Below are 25216 nucleotides of genomic sequence, written 5' to 3'. Positions count from 1 at the left end.
CAGTTCATTAGTCTATATCCTACCCTGGAATAACACCTTCCTGGCACATACAAAAGCCAGAGTTGTCAAAAACTCTTACCTGAAATTCTCTAAAACAAAAGTAGCTGAATCATAAGATGGTACTAATTCACTAAAAAAAAGCAAAGGCAAATTAATATTATTTGGCTTCTGTAAGTTTAAAATTTCTTTTAGTTAAAAAACAAAGTCCCTTAACAATATCTTAAATTTTTTATTAAAGTCCCTAAGAAAAATTTTAATCCTCATTAAAAATAACATTAAATCAAATAAATTCATAAAACCATCAGAAGATTACATCAAATGTTTGCAATGAAATAAGACGACTAAACAAATACTTTATAAAATATTCTTTTTTACAAGGCAATATATAATTAAGAATTCAAATAAGTATAAGAGACAAGTAAAACAGTACTCATAAAATAGGAAAAGGAAGAAACTGGTGCTTAGGCTAGAAGCCTGAAATATGGAACTAATATAAACAGGTTTAAAAACCAAAAGAAACAACAAAAACAAAAGACAACACAATAAATTCCCAAACTTCCTTCTTCAGAACAAATTATGAGGAATATGGAGAGACCCTAAAGAGAATTTTTACTAGGAAATAAACCTATGCAATTTTATAGGATAAGAATACATAATCACAAAAGGGGCAAGCCCTAGGATGGACTAGCACAGTGGTCGGCAAACTCATTAGTCAACAGAGCCAAATATCAACAGTACAACGACTGAAATTTCTTTTGAGAGCCAAATTTTTAAACTTAAACTTCTTCTAATGCCACTTCTTCAAAATAGACTCGCCCAGGCCGTGGTATTTTGTGGAAGAGCCACACTCAAGGGGCCAAAGAGCTGCATGTGGCTCACGAGCCACAGTTTGCCGACCATGGGACTAGCACATTAACAGTTTCTTGGCAAAGCAAGATCACCTCAGTCAACTTTAGTGTCATAAGAGCTTCTCCAAAGAGAACTGAACTACGATCACATAAGGTAGGCACAATGATAGACCACCTGGCTGCTAAATACCCTTATATCATGAGAATAGTCTGTAGCATTTTCATTACAATACCATAGAGTCACAGTCACTAAAACATTTATGATACAGACACTGCCATACATAGTACTGAAACACAGTGTTATACATACTAACCTATCTAATAAAAGAGTAATATGCAAATTGACCGTCACTCCAAGACACAAGATGGCTGCCCCCATGCGGTCAAAGATGGCTGCCCCCATGTGGACACAAGATAGCTGCCACAAAATGGCCTGCAGGGGAGGGCAGTTGTGGGCAGTTGTGGGAGACCAGGCCAGGAAGAAAGGGCAGTTGGGGGGGGACGACCCAGGCCTGTAGGGGAAGACAGTTGGGGGGGACCATGCCTGCAGGGGAGGACAGTTGGGGGGGGACCAGGCCTGCAGGGGAGGACAGTTGGGGGGGGACCCAGGCCTGCAGGGGAGGGCAGTTGGGGGGGGCAGGCCTGCAGGGGAGGGCAGTTGGGGAGGGACCAGGCCTGCAGTGGAGGACAGTTGGAGGGGATCCAGGCCTGCAGGGGAGGGCAGTTGGGGGGAACCAGGCCAGTAGGGGAGGGCAGTTGGGGGGGGGGCAGTCCTGCAGGGGAGGGCAGTTGTGGGTAATCAGGCCAACAGGGAGGGCAGTTTGGGGTGACCAGGCCAGCAAAGCAGGGCAGTTGGGGGGGGATCCAGGCCTGCAGGGAAGGGCAGTTGGGGGGACCAGGCCTGCAGGGAGGGCAGTTGGGGGGACCAGGCCTGCAGGGGAGGGCAGTTGGGGGTGATCAGGCAAGCAGGAAGGGCAGTTAGGGGTGACCAGGCCAGCAGAGGAGGGCAGTTGGGGAGGGACCAGGCCTGCAGTGGAGGACAGTTGGAGGGGACCCAGGCCTGCAGGGGAGGGCAGTTGTGGGGGACCAGGCCTGCAGGGGAGGGCAGTTGTGGGTCATCAGGCCAGCAGGGAGGGCAGTTAGGGGTGACCAGGTCAGCAGAGGAGGGCAGTGGGGGTGACAAGGCCAGTAGAGGAGGGCAGTTAGGGGTGACCGGGCCAGCAGAAGAGGGCATTTGGGGGAGGCCAGTTCAGCAGGGGAGGGCAGTTGGGGGAGGACCAGGTCTGCAGGGGAGGACTGTTTGGGGTTACCAGACTGGCAGGGGAAGGCAGTTAGGGGCAATCAGGCTGGCCGGGGAGCAGTTAGGCATTGATCAGGCTGGCAAGCAGAAGTGGTTAGGGGCAATCAGGCAGAGGCAGGCAAGCAGTTGGGAGCCTGCAGTCCTGGATTGTGAGAGGGATGTCCAACTGCCCATTTAGGCCCGATCCTGGTGGGATCGGGCCTAAACGAGTGGTTGGACATCCCTCAAGGGGTCCCAGATTGGAGAGGGTGCAGGCTGGGCTGAGGGGGACCCCCCCCCCGTGAACAAATTTCATGCACAGGGCCTCTAGGATAATAAAAGGCTAATATGCAAATCAACCAAATGGCAGAACGACCAGTCGCTATGACATGCACTGACCTTCAGGAGGCAGATGCTCAACACAGGAGCTGCCCCCTGGTGGTCAGTGCACTCCCACAGGGGGAGCACTGCTTAGCCAGAAGCCAGGCTCAGAGCTGGCGAGCACAGCGGCGGTGGCAGGAGCCTTTCCCGCCTCTACGGCAGTAGGACATCCCCCGAGGGCTCCCAGACTGCAAGAGGGCATAGGCCTGGCTGAGGGCCCCCGCCCCCCCTCCCCGCGCCAAGTGCACGAATTTTGTGCACTGGGCCTCTAGTTTAACATATAACACTATAAATTTACCAAAAAGATAAACTGTAAGCCATTTCACATCTTCTGATATGCTCATTAAAGTTCAATTCATGAAAATTTGTGATTACCAAAATAAGATATAAGATCTATCCATACCATTTTCACACTATGACAGTGCCTAAAAAAATTAGTGGTTTGCGCCCTAACCAGTTTGACTCAGTAGATAGAGCATCGGCCTACGGACTGAAAGGTTCCAGGTTCGATCCTGGTCAAGGGCATGTACCTTGGTTGTGGGCACATCCCCAGTAGGAGGTGTGCAGGAGGCAGCTGATCGATGTTTCTCTCTCATCGATGTTTCTAACTCTCTGTCCCTCTCCCTTCCTCTCTGTAATGAGTCAATCAAATATATTTTTTTAAAAAATTAGTGGTTTGTGCACTAGTCAGTTTGGCTCAGTAGATAAGAGTGTCAGCCTGCGGACTGAAGGGTCCCAGGTTCGATTCCCGTTAAGGGCACATGCCTGGGTTTCGGGCTCGATCCCAAGTAGGGGGCATGTTGGAGGCTGCTGATCAATGACTCTCTCTCTCATCATTGATGTTTCTCTCTCTCTCTCTCTCCCCCTCTTCCTTCCTCTCTAAAGTCAATAAAAATATATTAAGAAAAAAATAGTGGTTTGCCAGTAAAAATATAGATTTTAAAAAATTCATTATTCTTTATTTTAGGGTAATAGCTCACATCTTTTTTCCATCTCCTTCAGAGGTTATCTGAAATTGTGCCAATGTTAACCACTCTGCCTACAAGTAAGGTACAGCTTACCTTCTCATAGTTTTCTTTATTTCTATACCTCTTCTACTCTGGTCTTTATGATGACTGAATTTATTAAACAAAAAATTATTATCTTTTATGTTCTACCCGAGGACACTTATACAGTCTTATTTCCTACAACACCCCAACAATAGTCCTACAAATTCTGGTTGAAATCATTTCCTTGCTATCCTCCAAATATAGCAGCTCCTATCATATCCTAAATATGTTTCAAGATCTTCTATGATTTCTTTCTAGATTATAAAGTTTTGACTACACTAGTCTTTTCAGAATTTCTGACTTAAGAGTATATAACTGAGTAACACATACTGGAATTTAAGTTACAATTCTCTACTATTTTATTTGCAATTTATACTCAGTAAATTAGTTCCTCTTTCATGTCTCCTCTGCAGCACCCACAATAGCACTGAGCATATAGTCTTGAATAAATAACATTGCATTTGTTTAATGACCTTTTATTCTCCATTGTGGCTCCATCACCAATCATCAACTGATGGAATTTAACCCAGTCCTATGATCTTAAAGCTTAGAACATTCACTACTGCTTTGCACATCTAAACTTTGGTCTGTAACTTAATGTCAATAAACGCTGGCCTTTCTTATTTGGCCCTCTTTCTTTGCTGATCAATGCACCAACATATCAACACACCTGTTTCCTGTGTACTAATTGCTACTCATAAACTATGTTTGTAATAAAAACTATGGTTAAGTTAATAAGACAAAATTTCCAGTAAGAGTAAGCATTCCTGGTGAGAGGGAGAACTACAATGACCTTTACCCATGGGAAGCTCCCTAATTATCAGATGTGTAAAAAAAATTTTTTTGGTGGTTTCCTCTTTATTGATGTGCCTTCTGCCTCCCCTCTCCCAATTTCAGTCCCTTCCATCTACACCCAAAAAAAGAAGGTAGTGAAAGCAAGGTATTGTCAAGGTTCTGAGACCCTTGGGCAGTTAAAAAGGGAACAGAAACCAAAACAATCACTGCATATGACAGAGATTGATACTCAAGAAGTCTAAAGCAGAGCTGCCTGCTATATCAATGAATCCCAAACTTTAGTGCAGAATTACTTAGGATGCTCATGATTCCTTTTCTGGATACCACCACCAAAGACAGTCAGAGAACAGGGCTGGGACTTTGCCTTTTGGAAAAACACTACAGATGACTCTGACAAAGATGATCTATGTACCATACTTTGAATTGAAAACCACATTTTTATTTATGATATTTATGTCAAAACTGGTTTCATTCCACTGGTGATGGAATGGTTTTTAAAAAAATATTCAAAACTGAAATGGCTGACCACATTATCAAAAAGGCAACCTTGGAATATTAGTGAACATCTTAGTTCACCCAGGTTTACTTAATAATAGCACACACCCAGCTTTTTAAAAATTATTCAGTGTTTTAGTAAAAAATGAATACTATATCTGGTTTGTTAATTCAGAGGGAAACAAAGACATTGATCAGTGAGAACTCCCCAAGTTCTCGTCAGAAAAACTTTGTCCTTCTGTTTATAGAACTGTGAGTGGTCATGATCCTCAGGAGTGCACCTGTGATCAGGAACAAGGGCTTACACCAGTGATTCTAAATCAGGGTCAATTTTGCCCCCAAGAAAATTCTGGAAATGTCTGAAAATGTTTCTGTCACAACTAAAAAGGGAGAAGTGTTTATGGTGTTACACCCTACAATACACAGGAAAGCTCCCTCCAACCCACAAAAACTCATCCAGCTCAAAATGTCATCAATGCCTAGGTTGAAAACCCTGGCTTACACCAGTCTAGTACAATCACATATTAGAGAAAAAGGCAGCTAAACACATGAACCTCTTTACAAGGCTGTGTTTTTTTTCTTTATTGATTAAGGTATAACATATGTGTCCTTATCCCCTCATTACCCTCTTTACCTCCCCACTCATGCCCTCACGCCCCTGGTGTCTGTGTCCATTGGTTAGGTTTATATGCATGCATAAAGTCATAAGGCTGATTCTTAAATATACCACAGTCCTCAAAATGCTAGAAACGCTTGATAGTATTTCATAAGCCATCTCTAAAGTTTAAGATGAACTAAAGTCTGTCATACCAATATATTTCTCTGAAGCAGTAGTTTAACCTCTCATCTTAGGAATAAGCCAAGGAGAGTTAAAAAAAAAAAAAAAAAAAAAAGACTACAAACACCTATCTGTAGCCAATGTTATGGACTGAATTATGTCCTCCCAAATTCATATGTTGAAGCCCTAACTTCCAACAGGACTGTATTTGGAGACCTTTAGGGAGGTATTTAAGGTTAAATGAGGTAATAAGGGCAGGACCCTAATCCAATATGTCTCGTTTCTTTAGAAGAGGAGAAGACACCAGAGAAAGACACCTTTTGTATGCATGCAGATAAAAGGTCATGTTGAGGACAGAGCAAGGAGCCAGCTGTCTACAAGCCAAGAGGAGAGCCTCACCAGAAATCACATTTTCTAGCACAGTGATATTAGACTTCTTGACCCCAGAACTGAGAAAATAAACTTCTGTTGTATAAGCCATCCATCTGTGGTATTTTGTTATGGCAATCCAAGCAAACTAATATGCTCACAGAGATTTTATTTCAAACTAGAGGCCAGGTGCACAACATTCGTGCACTGGGGGGTGGTCCCCTCAGCCCAGCCTGTGCCCTCTCTCAGTCCAGGACGTGGGGAGTGGGCCTAAGCCAGCAGACATCCCCCGAGGGGTCCTTAGCACTGCTGGCAGAGGCAGGAGAGGCTCCCCCAACCACAGCTGTGCTTACCAGGTGTGAGCCTGGCTTCTGGCTGAGCAGCGCTCCCCCTCTGGGAGTGCACTGACCACCAGGGTCAGCTCCTGTGTTGAGCGTCTGCCCCCTGGTGGTCAGTGTGCGTCATAGCGACCGGTCGTTCTGACATTCAGTTGATTTGCATATTAGCCTTTTATTACATAGGATAGGATGTCCTGGGGGTATGGGCCAACAGTGGTAAATTTCCAAAAGAATCCCAAGTGAATCTAACATATAACCAATGTTAAGAATCACTGCTCTTAACAGCACCGGGTAATTTAAACATGCTTAAAAAAATATGCTGTTCAGAAGAATTCTAAGACTGCCCAGGGTAAAAACTAAATAGATACATAGGAAGCAACCAACTGTTATTTCCAGATTTTTTAGGATCTGGAGATAACACCATGTCACCATTAAAATCCTTTGGCATTTCATTCTTTATGTGTTTTCCTTTTGACAACATATATGTAAATGAATTATAGTCACTGTGTAATAAGATATAAGTAAACTCAAAAGGTAAATAAAAGAATGGACATGAGAACACATGAGAAAATTATGCTAAGTAAAATAGAAAGAAAAGTGCTATATGATCTCATTTATATGAGGAATCTTTAAAAGAGAGGTTAAAAGGTACCAACTTCGTTACAAAACAAAGTTTATAGACCTATATTTTACAGCATGGTGATTATAGTAATAACACTGTATTGCATATCTGAAACCTGCTAAGAGAGGTCTTAAGAAAAAAATGTTTTTGCCCTGACTGGTTTGGCTCAGTGGATAGAGCATGGGCCTGTGGACTGAAAGGTCCCAGGTTCAATTCCGGTCAAGGGCATGTACCTTGGTTGCGGGGCACATCCCCAGTAGGGGGGGTGTGCAGGAGGCAGCTGATCAATGTTTCTCTCTCATCAATGTTTCTAACTCTCTATCTCTTTCCCTTCCTCTCTGTAAAAAATCAATAAAATATATTTTTTAAAAAAAGAAAAAAATATTTTCTATGTATGGTGATGGATATAAACTATAATCTCTAGACTAATTGTGGTAATCATTTCTCAGTATATAAAATATTATATCATTATGTTTAAACCTGAAATTAATAGGATGTTATTTCAACTATATCTTAATTTAAGAAAAGGAATGAACGGAAAGACATAAAATAAAATGTGATCAGTTATTTCTTCTCTACAGTATGGAAGATGAAGCTCCAAGAAGAAACCAATTCCTAATTCACTATCATGCTCTCTTTTCACTAAGAAATGTATAAGTCCACAAGAATTTTTTTTTTGTTCATATGCATAAACTAAAGTTCGCTAGACAACATCATTTTAAACAGAACCTTAAAAAAATGAAGCAAAGAAAAACAAAGTTTTTTAAAAACAATTATATGCATTTGCACATAAACTTAATATGAAAATGAAATTTTAAAACTGTGTCATACCTGGTAAAATCCGGTGGAACAGGAGTGGTAACAAAGGATGCCATGGGCTTGCGATGAACTTGCTGAAACATCATGAGGATCTCTGAGCTCTTAGATATCAACTCACTCTTACTACAAGATCGTAACTGTGTGAGGAAAAAAAGTACCTGACTAAATAAACAAAATTACTGTTCAGTGGCACCTCAAAATCCCTAATAAAGCAAATAAAAACTTGTTTTGGTTATATACTGAAAACAATTAGATTAAAAAAATAGAATGACTCAAAGTGGGTTTTAGAATGAAAAATCTACGAAGAATCTAGATTTATTTCTATTCTAACAATATAGTCATGGAGTAAGTGTATTTGATTTTAAAGCATTTTTCCCTCCTCTTATGTTAGGGTAAATACAATTTTAAAAACTACAAATATACTTTACACTACTACAGTAAAGCCATTATGTATATTAATGAACAAACTCCTATAGGTTTATAGCCTTCAAATAGGATTTCTCAAAATGCATTCCAGGGACCAGAGAAACATTAAGATGTAATGCACACACAAAAAGTTTTAAGCTATATCAATTTGGGAAACAGACAAAGGTAAAAAAGTGATAAATCCAACTTTAGTAAAATAAGCATGGTAGTTAAAAGATTACTAATTTTGTATTCAAAACAACTAGTCTGAAGTTCTAGTTCTGCTACAAACTAATTATATGACTCTGTCAGTTTATGTGTAAAACTGGAATAATATCTATGCTTGCTTTGCTGGATTTAACAATCATGAAGCTGAATGTGAAACAGCTTTGTAAACTATTAAGGGCTAAACTGTGTCTCCCCAAAACTCATATGTTGCAGTCCCAACCCTCAATTCCTCAGAATGTAACAGTATCTGTATATATAAATGCCTAATATGCAAATTGTCCCCTTGGGAGTTCAATCACTCGCTATGATGTGTGCTGACCACCAGGGGCGGGCGGAACGAAGGAAGGCCCCAGCCAGCAGCCGGCAGCCGGGGAAGGGAGGCCCTGGCTGGCACCTGGACGGAAGGCCCCGATCAGCCCTGATTGCTGGCCAGGCCTAGGAACTCTACCCGTGCAGGAATTTCATGCACCAGGTATCTAGTTTGGAGATAAGGTCTTTAGAAAACAGAGAGAAGGCAGCAATTTACAAGCCAAACTGAAGGACCTCAGGGGAAACCTGCCAATACCTGATGTAAAACAACCTCCAGAACAATGAAAATAAATTTTAATTAAGCCTCCCCCGAGGATATGTTTTTATTGACTTTAGAGAAAGAGTAAAGAGTAAGGGGGATGAGGGGGGAGGGGGAGAGGGGAGGAGGAGAGAGAGAAAGAGAAAGAAATATTGAAGTGATAGAGAAACATCGATTGGTTGCCTTCTGTACATGCCCCGACCACAATCGAACCAGCAACCCAGGTATATGCTTTTTTAAAAAAATAACTTTTTTGAGGAATAACTGACATAAATGATGTAAGACAAACTGCATGTATTTAAAGTGTGTAATTTAATTAAGTTTTGACAAATGTATACACCTGTGAAGCCATCACCGTAGTCAAGATAGTGAACTTTACCATTATCTCCCAAAATTTGTTTGTGCCTGTTTGTAAGCTCTCCTGCTTTCTTCTCCCTCCAGGCAACATCCTATCTGCTTTCTTTCATTATAGATAAGTTCACATTTTCTGGAGTTTTATGTAATTGAAATCATACACATTATGTACTCATTTTATGTCTGCCTCCTTTTTTGAGCAAAATTATTTTGCAATTTGCTCATATATCAATTGTAGCTTTATTTGTAAAAGCCAAAAAAAAAAAAAAAAAAAAAAAAAAGCACAACCCAAATAGCTATAAACAGCTGAATGAAAAAACAAATCATGGTATATAACATACAATAGAATACTACTCAGCAATCAAGAAGGCAAAGCAGCCAAAACCGGTTTGACTCAGTGGATAGAGCGTCGGCCTGCGGACTCAAGGGTCCCGGGTTCGATTCCGGTCAGGGGCATGTACCTTGGTTGCGGGCACATCCCCAGTGGGGGGCGTGCAGGAGGCAGCTGATTGATGTTTCTCTCTCATCGATGTTTCTAACTCTCTATCCCTCTCCCTTCCTCTCTTCCTCTCTGTAAAAGAATCAATAAAATATATTAAAAGAAAAAAAAAAAAAAACGGAAAAGCAGCCCTAGCTGGTTTGGTTCGATGGTTAGCATGTCGGTCCACAGACTAAAGGGTCAAGGATTCAATTCTAGTCAAGGGCAGGTACCTTGGTTGCAAGCTCAATCCCCGGCCTGGTCGGGGTGCATGCAGGAGGCAACCAATCGATGTGTCTCTTTCACATCGATGTTCCTCTCTATCTCTACCCTCCCCTTCCATCTTTCTAAAAAACAATTGGAAAAAATACCCCCGGGTGAGGATTAACAAACAAAAAAGGAAAGGCAGATGAATATTGTGCTCTCTTCAGCAGCACACCTACCAAAATACGAACAATACAGAAAAGATTAGCATGGGCCTGACTGGTTTGGCTCAGTGGATAGAGCGTCGGCCTGGGGACTGAAAGGTCCCAGGTTCGATTCCGGTCAAGGGCATGTACCTTGGTTGCGGGCACATCCCCAGTAGGAGGTGTGCAGGAGGCAGCTGATCGATGTTTCTCTCTCATCGATGCTTCTAACTCTCTATCCCTATCCCTTCCTCTCTGTAAAAAACCAATAAAATATATTTAAAAAAAAAAAAAAAAAAAAGAAAAGATTAGCATGGTCCCTGCACAAGAGTGACATGGTAAAAAAAAAAAAAAAAAAAAGACAAGTATACCAAATAGTTATGTAACACTACACATTTATTTATTCATTCACTATATACTTAACACTCACGTACCAGCTAACTAAAATATAAACTCTATGGGGACAGATTTTTCTTACCATTTTGTCCATTGCTGTGTTTCAAATACCTAAAACAATGACTGCTCTTTGATACTTAACTAAAATGTACTTAATAAAAACGCTAAGTTTATAATAAAAATCATATAGTATATATAGGTAATTGGCAATAATATTCTATCTCAAAGGCACCACTTAAGTCACAAAGTCAGAGATTTTAATCTTTTATAGATTTAGATGCTATGCACCAGTCTTACAAAACAGAATAAATCTTAATTTTATTTAGTTCCCAAACCTGATGGAGAAAACATGAGAAGAATCAGCTAAATCTTACTCCATAAAAATCCCTAGTATAGCACATAGATCGCAAGATCTTTTGATCTTATATAATCTCTATTAAAAAGAATTTTAAAGCATATGGACAAAAAAGGGTAAAGACTTCATTACATTTAATATTTCATTACCTGGTGCTCTACCTCCTGAAGTAAGGATTCTAAAAGCTCTGTTTCTTGTGTTAGAGAAGTCTTCTGACCTATTTAAAAATAGCAAAACACCAATATTCATGCTCATTATTGGTTTAATAATAAAATTAACTTTCATGAAATACATTCAATAACAAGGAGTTAATTTTAGGAAAGCAAAACTTATTCATTACAGCTACCCTAAAAAATTTTCTCAGAGCTTTAAGAGGTTGATTCTAAATTCTAATAGCTCTGAGAAGAGGATTTTAGAACCAACCCTAACTAGTTTTAAGCAAAATGTAATTTAGACCTTATTAAATTCATCTAAGAAATATACATTGACAATATACTTTGTAAAGAAATTAATGTTATTGCTTCTTCTAAAAGGGCTATAATGATCTAGAATAGTAAATTTTTTACTCAGTCAACTATTCTGAAATAATTCCTCCCCAAAACTTAAGTGTGGCATAAAAAAAAAGTAAGTGTGCCATATATTTATGTTTACTGTCAGCAAAAGGTTATGTTCTTTGAACATTCGAAGAACCTGTAAAAAAAGAATGCCCCAAAAGTTCTCCAGAAACTGGAAAAACACAGGAATAAAGGAATCATTACTACAGAAATTAGTATCAAAAAGGAAGAAAACTGCTTCACAGGTTAAAAAAAAAGTTAACGAAATAGGCATACTTGCCTAATCAAACCATTGTCTTTTTTTAAATCACAAAGTCCTTAGGGCTGGAAGCATATCCAATGAGGCTATTAGAAGTTATATTAATTTGGAGTAACGTGTTTTTTTTAAATGTATTTATTGATTTCAGAGAGGAAGGAAGGAGAGAGAGATAGAAAGATCAATGATGAGAGAGAATCATTAATCAGCCTCCTCCTGCACGGCCCCCACTGGGGATCGAGCCCACAACCCAGGCATGTGCCCTTGGCCGGAATCGAACCTGGGACCCTTCAGTCCGCAGGCCGATGCTTTACCCACTGAGCCAAGCCGGCTAGGGCTGGAGTAACGATTTTGATAAAAGGAACACTTAATAGGAGGAACTTTTATTTTTAAACCAATCTTTTCCTAGCCTAAAGAACTCACCAACCTTTTCTCTTCAAAGATTGAACCTGAAGCCCGTTACTCCAGTAGCATAGAAAAACACTCACCCATCAGTGTTATAAGCTTATTCTTCAGCTGTGTATCTAGCCGTGCAATCATCATCTCCACTGCATTCCTAATTTCCCGAACACGCTCATCTTTTGCATTTCTTACAGCTTCTACATTTCTTTCCTAGAAAATAAACAGGTAGCAGGTTCGAATCCCAGTCAGGGCACACCACCTAGGTTTGGGGTTCATTACCCAGTTGGGGCACGTATGACAGGCAATCGATTTTTCTCTCTCACATCGATGTTTCTCTCTCTCTCTCTTTCTCCACACACCCCCTCCCCTCCTACACACACTCCTTGTAAAATCAATAAACATATCCTCAGGTGAAGATTACAACAAAAAAATAAATTAAATAAAAATAAATTAAAGAATAAAAAACATAAGCTAATAATCCTTCTTAATTATTCATATATCATAGGAAAATCATGGCCTTAAAAACATTGTATACTGAATTGAATCAGGAAAAATATTTGTTAAAATTAAACAATAAAGCTGGGCTGGTGTGGCTCAGTGGTTGAGCATCAACCTATGAACCAAGTAGGGGGCATGCAGGAGGCAGCTGATTGATGATCTCATCATTGATGTTTCTATCTCTCTCTCCCTCTCCCTTCCTCTCTGAAATCAATAAAAATATTTTTTAAATAAATAAACCATAAACAATAAATTAATAAATAATGTATAAATAAAAGATAGGTATGTAATTACAAAAATTGGTTTAGGTAACATACAGAATACATACTCTAAGCCCCAATTATATCTCTGATAAGAAACCATTTCAAACCAAAAGTTAACTAAAGCCATTTCACATCGTGCAAAACCCTAAAATAATTTTAAAAATTTTAAAACCATATCTACAAAGTTTTTCTTTCTTTTAGAAGAAAAAATGGATTTTCAAAGATTGCAGAGTACATATAGATTTTTTAACAGAAGCAGCATTTCCTATACTTACTATTATTATAAAGACAAGCAGTTAGAATCTCAACCTAGAATATTCTTTCTAATGACATTATAATATTGCCAAGAGAAAAATAGAAAAAAAAAGGTAAAGGCCAAATGATTTTGTAGATAGCATTCCTACAACTCAAAAACATTTCTTTCTGTATAAAAAAAGTTCTAATGATCTGAAACTTTATTCCTGAATGGGGACAAAGGTGACATCTTAAGTTAGGAATGGCCCGTAAATCTCATTTATAACAATTATCAATCTGGCAACTTTAAACAAAATATATCCCAAAAGTATATATAGTATTTAAATGTTTGAAGCTTAATGAATTTTTCATTAGAAATATTATAAACGGTAAATAGCTCACCAAAACTGTTTGACCCATACAGCATCTAAAGAGTACTGTTAAATATTACTCTTTTAATTCTGCAGAGTTCAGGACATCAGAAATAATTCATTCCTTCGTAGCAGAAACCCCAAAAGCTGGGGGTCCAAAGAATGAATAATTTAATGACTTTCTAAAAGTCAATATTGAGTGTATAACAAAACAGGCTTATTTAACTCACTAACTGATTCTCTATTTCTGCATAAGAGACAATTCTCTGGCTCCAACTTCAGAACAGGCCAGCGATTTAGACTTTAATTCTTCGGCTAGTGTGAAGTTGGTGAGACTTCACTATAAATATATCCTATCAAATTTTCAAATTTTGCCCAGCTGGCATGGCTCAGTGGTTGAACATTGACCTATGAACTAGGAGGTTATGGTTCAATGCCCAGGTTGCAGGCTTGATCCTCAGTGTCACAGGTGCAGGAAGGAGGCAGCTGATCAATGACTTTCTCTCATCACTGATGTTTCTCTATCTCTCTACCTCTCCCTTTCTCTCTGAAATTAACAAAAAATATATTTAAAAATATGTCTAAAATTATTTTAAATCTTAATTTCAACATCTGATTGATTTATATTATAAAAATATATATTACATAGTATAGACTATAAAAAGGATAATGATCTTTTAGTAGTAGTCTTACCACTTCTTGAACTAAGCTGATTAGTTCCATGAGACGCCGACGAAGTTTAGCTACCTCTTCATTCACTTTAGTAACATGCTGCTCGTAAATTTCCGCCAAAGGTTTAAAAGTATGTCCACCGTGCTATTTAAATTAATAAAATAACTTTTAAAACATTTTCATATATCTTATCTGTATTTACATTCCTTTTAACATTCTATGAACACTAATATACTGGCAAATATTTCCAAATGAATTTTATTTTTTTAGGCTGCCTTCACTTTGTTAAAATAAGTCACAGCTTGCTTAAAGTCACTTGGCCCATGTAAAAAAATCCTTCAAGTGGATAAAGATCTTAAGCAAAATGTTTACACTGATCTAGAAATCTTCACTCATTAGAAAGAACCAAGATCCTTAATCATGGCTCAAAGCCACTGACACAACCTCATTTGTCACTCTTCTCTTGATCAGCACTAGCCTTCTGTCCTCCTATCAGGCCTTTGCAAAAGTAACTCCTACTTATTCAAAAATAATTCATCTTCCCTCCCAAACTCTCCACCTCTTAACTCATACTCATCCTTTGGATTAGTTCAGGATTAGAGGGTCAGGTCCCATAGTTATCCATTCTTATCAGACTGTACACTTATTCCTAATATCTATTACAACAATTAAGTACATAACTAGTTATTTGATATCTATCTTGTTAATCACTGAATACCCAGTCTCTAACACAACTGAATAAATTAGAAAGACATTTGAGGAAAAGACCCATGGTACACTATTAGCAAAAGCAATAAACCCATTCTCCATGCCACAAAGAGTTACTGCAGAGACAGAAGGCCCATGTAATTTAGCCTTACAAATCCAGTTGTATTCAAAGAACAATTTTTTAAAGCTAACAGCCTAAAATCAATTTCCTATCCAATTTATGTATTGTAATTTATCAAAATCTCTGGATTGGTAAGTAGAACTTAAATTTCTATTATAAGGAATTTCCTGTAACAGAAAAGTTATTAGAATTGTCTTATTTGCCTAGCACTTATGGCTCAATTGTTTGAGCCTCAGGCCATGCACCAAGAGGCCACCGGTTCGATTCCCAGTCAGGGTACATGCCCAGGTGGATGGCTCGATCCAAAGTAGAGGGCATGCAGGAGGCAGCTGATCTATGTTTCTCTCTTATCAATGTTTCTATCTCTCTCCCCCTTCATCTCTCTTTAAATTCAATAAAAACATATTTTTTAAAAAGAAAGAAGAGAACTGTCTTGTTCAACCAAAGCACCCAGCCATGGTCTCTAAGAAAAAAATGACATGGATTTTTGCATGTCCACTGAAAATATGAAAAATACTGTTTCCATTGCTTCATACAAAAAAAAAACAAAACACATTTATTTAAAGTACTAAGTTGTGGGACATAAATTTTTTCTAGTCGGCACAGGAGTATTCAAATACCAACAGAAAAGCTCTAGCTGGTTTGGCTCAGCAGGTAGAGCGTCTACCTGTGGACTGAAGGGCCCCAGGTTCAATTCCAGTAAAGGGCACATGCTCAGGTTGCGGTAGAAAGCGTGCAGGAGGTAGCCAATCAATGATTCTCTCTTATCATTGACTAGAGGCCTGGTGCACAAAATTCGTGCACGGGGGGGGGGGGGGGGGGGGAGTGTCCCTCAGCCCAGCCTGCACTGCACCCTCTCTAATCTGGGACCCCACGTGGGATCAGGCCTAAACGGGCAGTCGGACATCCCTCTAACAATCCAGGACTGCTGGCTCCCAACTGCTCGCCTGCCTGCCTTCCTGATTGCCCCTAACCACTTCTGCCTGCCAGCCTGATCACCCCCTAACCACTCCCCTGCCAGCCTGATTGATGCCTGACTGCTCCCCTACCAGCCTGTTTGCCCCTAACTGCCCTCCCCTGCAGGCCTGGTCACCCCTAACTGCCCTCCCCTGCAGGCTTGATCGCCCCCAACTGCCCTCCCTTGCAGGCCTGGTCCCTCCCAACTGCCCTCCCTTGCTGGCCATCTTGTGGTGGCCATCTTATGTCCACATGGGGGCAGGATCTTTGACCACAAGGGGGCTGCCATCCTGTGTGTTGGAGTGATGGTCAATATGCATATTACTCTTTTATTAGATAGGATAGAGGCCTGGTGCATGGGTGGGGGCCAGCTGGTTTGCCCTGAAGGGTGTCCCGGATCAGGGTGGGGGTTCCCTTGGGGTGTGGGGCGGCCTGGGTGAGGGGCCTGTGGTGGTTTGCAGGCTGGCCATGCCCCCTGATGACCCAAGCGAAGGCCCTGGTATCTGGGGTTTATTAATCTTCTATAATTTAAACTTTGTAGCCTTAAGCGTAGGCCTGGGCAGACCAGGGTGTGCGAAAAGCTTGGCTTCCTCCATGGCGGTGGACAACCCTAGCCTCCCTCCTGCTCTCTGTGGCCATAGCCATCTTGGTTGGGTTTATTTGCATATTCGCTCCTGATTGGCTGGTGGGCATGGCTTGTGGGTATAGCAGAGTGATGGTTAATTTGCATATTACTCTTTTATTAGTTAGGCTGTTTCTATCTTTCTCTCTCTCTGAAATCAATAAAAATACATTAAAACAAAACAAAACAAAACAAAACAAAACAAAACAAATACCAACAGAAAACTCTGAATTGAGTTCTACTCAACCAACTTGCCTGGCATTCTCTCCCAAAAATGTGCAAACTAATGACCTAAGAATACAGACACCTCTAGATGTCTGCTCCCACTATGACTAACTTCCCCCACCAAGAATCTACCGTTTATTTTCAAACCTATTTATGCCTATTGTACTTATTTCTAAAGGCCCGGTGCACAAAATTCATGCACGGGGGTCGGGGGGGGCAGTCGGACATTCCTCTCACAATCCTGTTCTGCTGGCTCCTAATCACTCACCCCCCTGCCAGCCTGATCACCCCTAACTGCCCCCCGTAGCTGCGTGGTAGCCCCCAACTGCCTGCCCTGCCAGCCTTGTCGCCCCCAACTGCCCCCCCTGCTGGCCTGGTCGCCCCTCATGGTCCCCCCGCCAGCCTGGTCGCCCCACACAGCCTGCTGTTCAGTCATTTGGTCATTCCTCACTAACCCTCCTGCCGGCCTGGTCATAGGCAGCCATCTTGTGAGGGTGTGAGGGTTAATTTGCAAATTATGTCTTTATTATATAGGATTGTAAGTATATAATTCAATATTAATTAAACAAAAGGACACAAATATAAAATAAAAAGCTATTTCTAGGAAAACTAACTTGAATGTTTTAGACTTGATAAAGGTAGATAACTTTAAAAAACTACATTGAATTAGACTGGAAAATATAAAAATTTTTAAAAAAGTAAAAAAAATTTAGTTACTTAGAAAACAAATCATAAGATCTAGAAGTTTACATTCATATTTTTCACAAAGTGTTGTTCCATTTTAAATAAACCAAAATTGAAAAATTGTGGCCAGGACATGAGATCAACTGAACTTTAATGAAATAATACAAAATAATTTAAAAAGAACTTGATCCTACAACTACAGATTTGCAGATGAATATATACATTTTATAATTAAAAGAAAATATTTATGTAGAAGGTACACATCCCACATCAAAATCTCCCACAAATGCTGTTTTTCTGGCATAACAGAAGGAATGATACCTTCTGCTATAAAGCAAAATCATTAATTTTCATTCTATAAACAAAGTAAAATATTATTTTTTATCTAAATCAACCAAGTATTTCAGTGCTTTCTAGTCTCTAAGTAAAAATAATTTGTTCTGCTCACCATTCCTCCCCAAAGTGCACACTGATGGCAGATACACTTCTTACAAGTCCAGCAAAATACACTAAGTTTTTCATGATGATTTTCACATCTATATATTATGAAAAGAAAATACAGTTATAAACTAAAATTGGAAAATAATTACCTCAACAAATTCCTAAGTTTGGGTAAACAGGTTGGTCAATTTTAAACAATTATATCTCAGGAAACAATATAAAATGTATTCCATAGTTTCTTCTGCAAATTGAGCTAAAGAATTACATTGGGACACAATTTTCTTAAAACACTGTTTTCATTAATCTATAAGAACTTAAAATCACATGAAAAATGCAGACTAGTTTTTGAATAAAGTACAAATATAACATCATTTCTTAATATTACTATAGATCAGAAATTTTCAACCCTTTTCATCTCATGGCACACAAACTACTAAAATTCTGCAGCACACCAAAAAATTTCTTTTTTTGCTGATCTGACAGAAAAAATAGGTATAATTTTGATTAATTCACACTGAACAGTTATTATTACTAGTATATTAGCTGTTGTCATTTTTTTTATTTGACAATATAGGGAAAAAAGGTCAGTGCCCCTGACTAGAGTCAGATACTACACATTTTAAAAATTCTTGCGGCATACCAACTGAAAACCACTGCTTTAGATGACAAATTCTAGCCTGCTACTACATTTTTGGACAAATCAGATTATGTGTTTGTATCTACATGAGCATGTATGCATGCACATACACTTTTACTACATGTGGTCAATGCTAATTAACTGTACAAAGTAATACCAGATCTTTCTGAAAAAATCAACTCAATTTTAAAAAGTTTTCCCATGTTCATTTTGGCAACACATACAATAAAATTAGAACAATACAGAAGAGATTAGCATGGCTCTTGCACAAGGATGACACACAAATTCATGAAGCATTCCGTATTTTAAAAAATAAAACAGCCCATCCAGTGTTGTGGAGTGGTTGAGCACTGACCTATGAACCAGGAGGTCATGGTTCGATTCCCAGTGAGGGCACATTGTGGGCTTGATCCCCAGTGGGGGACATGCAGGAGGCAGCCAATGAATGATTCTCCCTCATCACTGATGTTTCTCTCTCGCTCTCTCTCTCTCTCTCTCTCTCCCTTCCTCTCTGAAATCAAGAAAAATATATTTTTTTAAATAAAATATAACATTTTCCCTTAAATTGGAGATCTACATGCAAAGGAATGAAGATGCACATGGTTATTAACTGAACTGCATTCGCCCCGTCCCAAATTCCCATGTAGAAAGCCCTAAGGTAACTATACTTGGAAACAAAGACTTTAAGGATGTTAAATAAGGTCATTAGAGCAGAGGCCTAACCCAATAGGACTGTTGTCCTGACAAGAAAAGAAAGATGCCAGAAGTGATTACAAACAGAGAAAAGGCCATGTAAGAACACGGAAGAGAAAAAGCCATATCCAAGTCAAGGAGAGAGGTCTCACCAGAAAGCAAACAATACCCTGACCCTGAACTTCCAGCCTCCAATACTGTTTAAGGCACCCAGTCTATGCTAGTCTATTATGGCAGCCCTAGTGGAGATTAGTTGTGTGACAATGTGAACATACTTAACACTACTGAACTGTACACTTAAAAATGGTTAAGATAGTAATGATGTTATGTGTATTTTACCACAATAAAATTTTTTTTAAGTTTTCTCTTGCTGCGGGACCAGCATGGCTCAGTGGTTGAGCATACATACATCTATGAACAAGGAGGTCGTGGTTCGATTCCCGGTCAGGGCACATGCCTGGGTTGCTGGCTCGATCCCCAGTAGGGGGCGTGCGGGAGGCAGGCGATCAGTAATTCTCTCTCCTCATTGATGTTTCTATCTCTCTCTCTCTCTCTCCCCCTTCCTCTCTGAAATAAAAAAATACATATTTTTTAAAAAAAGTTTTCTCTTGCCTATAAAAGAGACAGTGTTGCATTTGTTCTGTTCATCATTGAGCTTAAAGAAAATACCTAAATAGGTCTACATTTTATATTCTCACTTATAAGTAATACTAGAGGCCCGGTACACGAAATTCGTGCACCGGGGGTGGGGTGGGGTGGGGTGTGTTTGTGTGTCCCTCAGCCCAGCCTGCACCCTCTCCAATCTGGGATCCCTCTCACAATCCAGGACTGCTGGCTCCCAACCGCTCACCTGCCTGTCTGCCTGACTGTCCCTAACCGCTTCTGCCTGCCAGCCTGATCGACACCTAACTGCTCCCCTGCCGGCCCAATTGCCCCTAACTGCCCTTCCCTGCTGGCCTGGTCGCCCCCAACTGCCCTCCCCTGCAGACCTGGTCACCCCCAACTGCTCTCCCCTGCAGGCCTGGTCCCCCGCAACTGCTCTCCCCTGCAGGCCTAGGTCCCCCGCAACTGCCCTTTCCTACAGGCCCGGTCGCCCCTAACTTCCCTCCTCTGCCAGCCTGGTCACCCCTAACTGCCCTCCCCTGCAGGCCTGGTTACCCCCAACTGCCCTGCCCTACTGGCCCAGTCACCCCTAACTGCCGTCCCCTGCAGGCCTGGTCACCCCTAACTGCCATCCCCTGCAGGCCTGGTCCCCCCAACTGCCCTCCCCTGCAGGCCTGGTTGCCCCCAACTGCCCTCCCCTGCAGGACTGGTCGCCCCTGACTGCCCTCCCCTGCAGGACTGGTCGCCCCTAACTGCCCTCCTCTGCCAGCCCAGTCACCCCTAACTGCCCTCCCCTGCAGGCCTGGTCACCCCCAACTGCCCTCCCCTGCTGGCCTGGTCCCCCCCAATTGCCCTCTTCTGACAGCCTGGTCACCCCTAACTGCCCTCCCTTGAAGGCTTGATCGCCCCCAACTGCCCTCCCTTTCAGGCCTGGTCCCTCCCAGCTGCCCTCCCCTGCTGGCCTGATCGCCCACAACTGCCCTCCCCTGCAGGCCATCTTGTGGCGGCCATCTTTGACCACATGGGGGTGGCCATCTTGTGTGTTGGAGTGATGGTCAATTTGCATATTACCTCTTTATTATATAGGATGAATATCCAATAGAACATCAATAAAAGTATGAAGAAACAGCAGATTAGATACTGTCTGGAAGCTAATTTAGCATGATTTCCACACCACCAAATTTAGGATACATCTTTTAAAATAAAGGAAATTTATCAAATCTGTTCTTAATCAATGACCTATAGGCATCTTCAGCAAACCCAAGGGGAGCCAGTAGGCATCAAGAGGCAAAGAAGAGAGATTACTAGCACATCAGAAACTGTGGCAGTTACACTCCTTTTATGAAAGCCTCTGATAAAGGAAGCCAATCAAGCGTTAGAAAGATCTTTCCAAATACTGATACCCACACCACATCAAAAGAAAACTGTGTTCACTTACAAAACTAAAAAAATAAAATACCTTTTAATAGTTTCATTAAAATAACATGTACCAAAATATATGAAATACTTAAAGAAATTGAGGACATACTTGTCCTTTTCATTTTCTTCATGTTTGGTGAGACTACAGAGTTGAAGAGTATCAAGCTGCTGTGTTACTTCTTCTGCCCAACGACAGTTTACTAGTTCTCGTATCTGGAGTGGAGCACTAGAAAGAAGATATGTATTTTTTAATTCAGGAATTTGAGTTAATTTTCTAAGACAAACACATTCTAGCCCGACTGGCGTGGCTCAGTGACTGAGTGTCGACCCATGAACCAGGAGATCATGGTTTGATTCCCAGTCAGTGCACAAGCCCATGTTGTGGGCTTGATCCCCAGTAGGGGGTGTGCAGGAGGCAGCCAATCAATTATTCTCATCATTGATGTTTCTATCTCTCTCTCCCTCTCCCTTCCTCTCTGAAATCAATTTAAAAAATATATTGTTTAAAAAAAAAGATACAATTTTCACCTAGCAAAAGGACAAAAAAAAAATAGATTGGTAATATACAGTAGTGGCAGCAATGTGAGGAAAAGGCACTTTTGTATCTTTTATTAGGAATGTAAAATGGTAAAAACCTATTTTTCAGCACAATCTGGCATCATCATTTGAAATTACCAAAAGTGGAAACAATCTAAACATATCTAAATATAAGCATAAATAAATAACATATGGTCACATAATAGATAAATCAAACATTTTTAAATTTAAATGACATGGGTACATAAAGAAAGGTACCACTATATTTCATATTTAAAAAAAAACAGTACTATATTATTTGTGTTGTAAGAAAACAATTATATATACACACTAGAGGCCCCGGTGCATGAAATTCATGCATGGGTAGGGTCCCTAGGCCTGACCAGCGATCAGAGCCGATTGGGGGCTGCCAGCTGGGGCCTTCCTTCATTCTGAGCTGCCCCCCGGTGGTCAGCGCACATCATACTGAGCAATCAAACTCCCAGTCTCCTGGTCAAACTCACACAGGGACAATTTGCCTATTATCCTTTTATATATATAGATATCAGTACATAGATAGAAAATGTTTAGAAGACTAGATACAACCCCAACAATTTCACCTGAAAGTGTTATTTCATGACAAGACTAGGTGAAGAGTAACAGAATCAAAAGACTTTAAAAAAATATTTACCTATACTATTAAGATTTTTTAAAACCAGAAACCTTTTTAATTTTAAGTTAAGCATGATTTTCTAAAATAAGGTAAACAATTTAATGCATTCTACATAATTCTAAGATAAATTAGTTTATTGCTATATCTAGAGAGATTACTTAATTTCTTTTCAGCTGTATTCACAAAGAGGAGAAATGAAGAGTACAGAAAGAATTTTATTAATATTAGGGCACAGTCCAACTCCAACACCTTATTATTTTCCAAATACACAAATAATCATAGCAAAACACTTACCGGCAATGAGGACATTGAGCTCTCTGCTCTGTCAGCCAGCGCTAAGGAGGTAAAAAAAGAAATTAGCTTTTGATTGTAGAAACACTATTACTTTAATTTGTACAGATTGAATACTTATATACCAAATTTAATAAGTTTAACTCCATAGTGCCTGCATTAATTATAAAGATACTTCTAGAAATAGTAGACAACCTACTGTCTTCCTCTCATTATCTATTGACCAGGACAAACTTTCAAAGGGATAGAACTCATCCCAAAATAGTTAAGAAGCTATTCTCTCATAGGAAAGAAAGTGATCCTAGGACTATTTGGATCGCAGATGGTCACTACCATCTCTAAACATAAACCACAGGATTTTACTTCTAAATAACCCACCCTAGAATCTGCAAGGAAGTTTAACTAACATACCATAAAATCCCCAAGGAAGTTTAAGGTACTAATACATCCCTTTTTAGAAAAGCAAATTAATTTTGAAGCACATACGTTATAGATATAAATTAGACCTAAAATATGAATAAGCAATATAACAAAACCATTTTGTGTCTTGAGTTCCACAGTTCAATAACTTTTAAACATCTACATAACTTTGCTTTGTCATAATTATAAAAAGGTTTTACAAATCCTTTTAATTACAAAATGTCACCACTAAACCTCAAATTATATTAATTTAACCATTGTAATTATTACTGAGTTAGGGAGCAGTATCACACCATATACAAAGGAGATGCTAAGATTTTCTGAATGCCTTTCCAAAAAAACAATATTTATGGTAAATATATTTTTTTAATAGTCTGGTAAATTGGTTCAGAGGTAAATGAATGTATTTCAGTATCTGATATTTCTGTTTATCCCTATGTACTTTTATAAAAGAACATAAGCTTTTACTTAAAGTCAATTAATTAACTCAGAAATAAAATTCCCAAGGAAACGTTAAAGGACAATAAAAATTAGACAAGAGGGAAAAGGTACCTCACAGTAAAATCCCATATAAAAAAAGGCTAATTTGCAAATTGTCCCCTCGACCAGTTCAACCAAGAGTTCGACCAGGGCGGGGCCAGCCGGCTAACCACCTGCAGCCCCTACCCTTGGCTGGCCCTGCCCCCAACCAGTTCCCCCACCCTGATCAGGGGTGGGCCGGCTGGCCAATTGCCTGTGGCCCCTCCCCCGGATCTGGGGTGGGGCCAGCCAGCCAACCTCCCTCCCCCCCCTTCCCCCCGCTGGCCCAGCCCAATCGGCCCCGATTGGGGTGGGCTGGCCGGACCCGACCCATGCACGAATTTATGCACCGGGCCTCTAGTAAATAAAGCTAGAAGAAGAAAATACATGGAAGAGGATTCCTCCATTCTTAATAACCTTGAAAATTATTTCTTCAGTCCCTTGGTAAAAACAAAATTTGGGCCAAGTTTCTTCCCCTGAAAAAACTCTACTAAAGTCATAGCACCTCTCCTAGGCTGCTTTCAGCCCACACCTCCCTAGCCTTGTCCTCTACCTCAACCTAGGGGACCCAGCAAGGTTAAACCTTTAAATATATTTGGAATCTCTCTGCCCAGGATATTTGTCAATACCTTTATTCAAATGGTTTATTCCTACTCATCCTTTAGATTTCAGTTTATAAGCCACTTCCTTCAGAAAGCTTTCCCTGACTCTCTACAGCAAGCATGTCAAACTCAAAGGCTAACATGAGCCAAATAAACAAGGTTTAAGTTTATGTGGGCTATAAAAAAAACAAAAGCTTCAATTTTCATAGAAACATAGGTATTTTTCGATAGAGACATGCTGAATACAAAGGGCTGAAATGAGTAATCGTTAACATAAAATAGAACATTTTAATAAAAATTAGTATTTTTTTCTTGAACATTAACTTACCAGACACTGAATAACTGCACAAATTAATAAGCATAATGCAAATAAACCTATTTTTCTTGTTCTCCGAAAGTGAAATATTTCCCGTTGCGCACACTAAACAAGTCAGTGCAAGACTAATGATGTGGCAATCAGCTACTAAAATATTCGCTGCTAGCCCTAACCGGTTTGGCTCAGTGGATAGAGTGTCGGCCTGCAGTCTGAAAGGTCCCAGGTTCGATTCCGGTCACGGGCATGTGCCTTGGTTGTGGGCACGTCCCCAGTAGGGGGTGTGCAGGAGGCGCCTGATCGATGTTTCTCTCTCATCGATGTTTCTAACTCTCTATCCTTCTCCTTTCCTCTCTGTAAAAAAGAAATCAATAAAAAATGCATATTTAAAAAAATATATTCGCTTCCTAGTATTAGTGGAGAGAAATGGTGCACCTGCACATAAGGCATGTAAGGGAAATGAATGCAACACAATTATAATAATCAGTCATTAGCGAACGTTGTAGTTCATTATTTATAATTATGTATAACAGGATATTGTAAAAATTAAGTTACGAA

At 40.0% G+C, this 25216-nt stretch overlaps 1 protein-coding gene across 2 annotated transcripts in view; it reads right to left on the bottom strand.

Moving 5' to 3' along the window:
• Positions 1 to 25216, bottom strand: part of TRIM37 (tripartite motif containing 37) — a 166854-nt gene that overhangs the window by 132267 nt on the left and 9371 nt on the right. For both annotated transcript variants that reach the window (XM_080679841.1, XM_080679840.1), the window contains exons 3-10: positions 22808 to 22848; positions 21434 to 21550; positions 17980 to 18067; positions 14236 to 14358; positions 12263 to 12386; positions 11114 to 11181; positions 7786 to 7910; positions 80 to 130 (exon numbers count right to left, since the gene is read on the bottom strand). In XM_080679841.1, the coding sequence (XP_080535967.1) occupies positions 80 to 130; positions 7786 to 7910; positions 11114 to 11181; positions 12263 to 12386; positions 14236 to 14358; positions 17980 to 18067; positions 21434 to 21550; positions 22808 to 22848 (737 nt within the window). The remainder of the gene's footprint in view (positions 1 to 79; positions 131 to 7785; positions 7911 to 11113; positions 11182 to 12262; positions 12387 to 14235; positions 14359 to 17979; positions 18068 to 21433; positions 21551 to 22807; positions 22849 to 25216) is intronic.

Source organism: Plecotus auritus, assembly GCF_963455305.1.
Source record: "Plecotus auritus genome assembly, chromosome: 7".
NCBI classification, from domain to species: Eukaryota; Metazoa; Chordata; class Mammalia; order Chiroptera; family Vespertilionidae; genus Plecotus; species Plecotus auritus.
The sequence above is the reverse complement of the archived record's forward strand: the minus strand, read 5'-3'. Positions and strand labels throughout refer to the sequence as shown.